Here is a 3,566-nt window from a genome sequence, read left to right on the forward strand (position 1 = left end):
ACCGGCGCGGCGGCGTTCCACACTGGTCTATTTTACAACGATATATCTTAACAGTAACCACTTATTCTTTATCAAAACGCTTTCTTACGACAAGAACTGTAGTTCGCAATCTTAGTAAAAGTTTTTTCTTTCTATGCACTTTTCGCAAGGTTGCATTTATTGAAATACTATCTTCACACTACATATTTAAAATACAAAAAAAAGGTCCGAATTTATTCACAAATTAAAGAGCGCCAAAGCCGACAAGTACGTTTCCGTTTACAATTCATTTGCGGATAAAATGGGAAAACGCAAACATCGTGAGGAAGATGAGGAAGATTACTTGGAAAGAAAAATCCGAAGTCTCGAGAGGAAAAGATTGAAGATTCGTCGCAGGCGCCGTCATCGTAGTTATAGCCCTAGTACGTCCTCATATACAGATAATGAATATGAGTATGCGGACCAAGATATCGGTGAGCCCGATCCCTTGCTAGAGGATTCGCAATATGAAGGTAAGATTTTCAGTTATCTTCGTCTAATCATTTGATAGAATGTGTCCTATGTACATGCCAGCTTTGTTTTATTAAATAGATACATTGTGCAATGAGTATAGTCTGTAAGGCTATTACCGACCCTAATTTATACCTTCAGTTCAATCCGAGAGGTTGATCGCTGTGTAAAAGGGAAGCACATATATTCCTAGAGCATCAGTCCGTGAGGCTATGCCGGAACACTATAGGTAAAATACCTGGTTGCGGCAAATTGTCAATGCTATCAGTCTAGACTACAGTCCGCGAGACTGTAGCACGACTGCCTATGTCTAAGAACATTAATTACGTTAATTACGTTAATTACAACGGCTTATATGTGTACTATACGTAGGTATATAGATATGTAGATACGTATGTAGATACGTACGTAGTTATAGTATAACATCCAACATCGAGGAAGTAGGCGGTAGAAACACTACCTATTACCCTACCAAATGGGCAATTCACAAAGATCACCGAGCCGCTTATGATGTCTGACCAGTATAAGCGTTGGTCTCTGATTGAAAACATTATGTCTAGAGATAAGGGTCAAAGATAATGGACACTTATTTTTTCTTGCTGAAATTAGAGCAGCATTGTGAAGGGTATTTGACCGTATTGTTACAGAATCCCCATTGACCAACAATACTGTATACGACTTAACCGATGATGAGGTCGGTGCTTCAATGTCGGGTGCGCTGCCTGCTGCTGGCGGGCTGCGATCGGTGGTCATACAGAATAGAAGCGCCGCCGGGCCCCGCGCGGTGGACGCGCCGGCCCCCGCCCCCTCCCGCACCCGCCGCCGCCGCCGCGCCGGCGTGCGCGCCCGCGGCCGCGACCACCACGCCGGCTGCGCCCGCTCCCGCGCCTACATCCGCAGCTACCACCACACAGGTGACCGGTGAACAAATTGGTTTACAAGAATCTACGCCGATTGTGACCGCGCTTGATCCCGGTTTATTATGTTTGTTGGGCGATGAGCCCGTAAAAGAAGAAACATTTGGTCCTTGCATTCACGACGATATCTCGACGAGATGGTCCGACATTCTAGTTAATGGTATGAAGGACGATATTAAGAATGATATTTTAAAACGTTACGAAATACCAGAAAATTTAAAATTAGCGCAAGCTCCTATACTCAATCCCGAGATTAAGGTGGCGTGTAATGATAATGTTTTAAAACGGGATAATATTCTAAGTGACAAACAAAAGTTGCTCTCGACTATTATAACAGGAGTTGCCAATACATTGTCGAATATCTTGACAACAGATTCAACTTTAGACAACAACAAACAGGGGATCATAAAGTCACTGAGCGATACAGGTAGACTATTATGTCACTTACATTTTTCAGAGACTCAGAGCAGGCGTAATTTCTTGGTGCCTAGTTTAAATAAGGAGATCAAGGATAATATTAAGGACTTAAAGCGCGATAGTTTGCTTTTTGGTAAAGAATTACAAGAAAGTCTGAAGTCAATAAAAGCAATGACTAAAACCGGAGCAGAATTGAGACCGACTGTCACAAAGCCTAAATGGACGCCCAAGCACCAACAGGCAGGAGCAGGACCGTCGACATCGAGGGCTTTAAACTGGAGGGGGCAGCCGTCGTCGGCGTCGCGGCCGCCGCCTCGCCAGAGTCGCCAGACGCCAGCGAGGACGAGCTACACGCGTGGCGGGCGCAGACCGCCGCCGCCGTCCCGCCGCGCGAGCGACCGCCGAGCGCCGCCGCCGCGGCCGCACGCCCGGACCTCGCGCCGCTAGCATCGGATGCTGATACACAACCTCAGGCTGGTAGACTTCAATTTTTTTATAAAGTATGGTTAGGCATTACCAAGGATCCCACCGTATTGTCTTGGGTCCGTGGTGTGCGTATTCCAATATCGGATTGTATATCTCAATCGAATATTCCTGTTAACAAACCCGAGTCGGTTGCACACGAGACGAGTATGAACGAGGAAGTCAAAAAACTTATTAGTGCTGGTGCCATACAAGAATGTGATCCGTGTCAGGATCAATTCTTGTCCAGTATTTTTCTTATTAAAAAGAGTAATGGAAAAAATAGATTCATTCTAAATTTAAAATCATTGAATAAGTTTATATGTACCCCGCACTTCAAACTCGAAGATTATAGGACAGCAATGAGACTTTTATCAAAAAACGCTTACATGTGTTCAATAGATTTGAAAGACGCCTATTTTGCGATAAATATTGATCCTGATTACAGAAAATATTTACGATTTCTTTGGAAAAACAAAACATACGAATTCTTGGTATGTCCATTCGGCCTAAATATTGCTCCGTACATATTCACGAAGTTAATGCGTCCTGTTGTGCAGTTTTTGCGCAATCAAGGTTTTTTATCAGTCGTTTACTTAGACGACTTGTTACTCTTCGGTGACACGTATTCTAACTGCTTACATAACTTTAATGTAACGAAAGACTTGTTAGAATCATTAGGATTTACAATAAATGTTGATAAATCAATAGGTACACCAAGTCGAACGGCAAATTTTCTTGGGTTTAGTTTCAATTCTGCAAATTTGACAATTAATATTCCATGCGAAAAACGAGAGAGGATTAAAGACGAACTTTTATACTTTAAATCCATTCGAAGATGTAAACTTCGTAATTTCGCACATTTGATAGGATTATTAGTTTCTGTTTGTCCGGCAGTACCATACGGCTGGTTGTATACTAAGAGATTGGAAAGAATCAAATTTTTTTATTTAAGTAAAAATTATGACTGTAGCTTAGATGATGATCTAGATTGGTGGATATATAATATAGAAACATGTAGTAATCCGATCAAGACAGGAAATTATCAATTAGAGATATTTTCTGATGCGTCGCTAACAGGCTGGGGAGCAAGTTGCTCAGATATGACAGCCAGTGGTCAGTGGTCCAGTCATGAGCTTGGGCAACACATTAATTGTCTAGAGTTAACTGCCGCGTTTTTTGGTTTAAAAATATTTGCTAAAGATTACAAAAATTGTGAGATTTTGCTAAGGATAGACAATACCACTGCGATTTCATATATCAATCACATGGGTGGTGTTC

The 3,566-nt window shown here is 42.2% G+C and overlaps 1 protein-coding gene across 1 annotated transcript; it reads left to right on the plus strand.

Annotated features, from left to right (window-relative positions):
- The first annotated feature begins 274 nt into the window (after positions 1-274).
- On the plus strand, positions 275-1,414 carry LOC125235780. The gene is made up of 2 exons (XM_048142366.1): positions 275-491; positions 1,137-1,414. Exons 1-2 carry the CDS (start codon positions 281-283, stop codon positions 1,412-1,414), a joined length of 489 nt encoding a protein of 162 aa, XP_047998323.1. The 5' UTR covers positions 275-280.
- Positions 1,415-3,566: the final 2,152 nt, after the last annotated feature.

Source organism: Leguminivora glycinivorella, chromosome 18 (assembly GCF_023078275.1).
Source record: "Leguminivora glycinivorella isolate SPB_JAAS2020 chromosome 18, LegGlyc_1.1, whole genome shotgun sequence".
In the NCBI taxonomy this organism is placed as follows: Eukaryota; Metazoa; Arthropoda; class Insecta; order Lepidoptera; family Tortricidae; genus Leguminivora; species Leguminivora glycinivorella.

What these genes read in the sequence shown, in the direction of transcription:
- LOC125235780 (XM_048142366.1), top strand. Translation starts at nt 281, where the DNA reads ATGGGAAAACGCAAACATCGTGAGGAAGATGAGGAAGATTACTTGGAA. An exon ending in AGAGGATTCGCAATATGAAG is followed by an intron (nt 492 to 1,136) that starts GTAAGATTTTCA and finishes GTATTGTTACAG; the next exon opens with AATCCCCATTGACCAACAAT.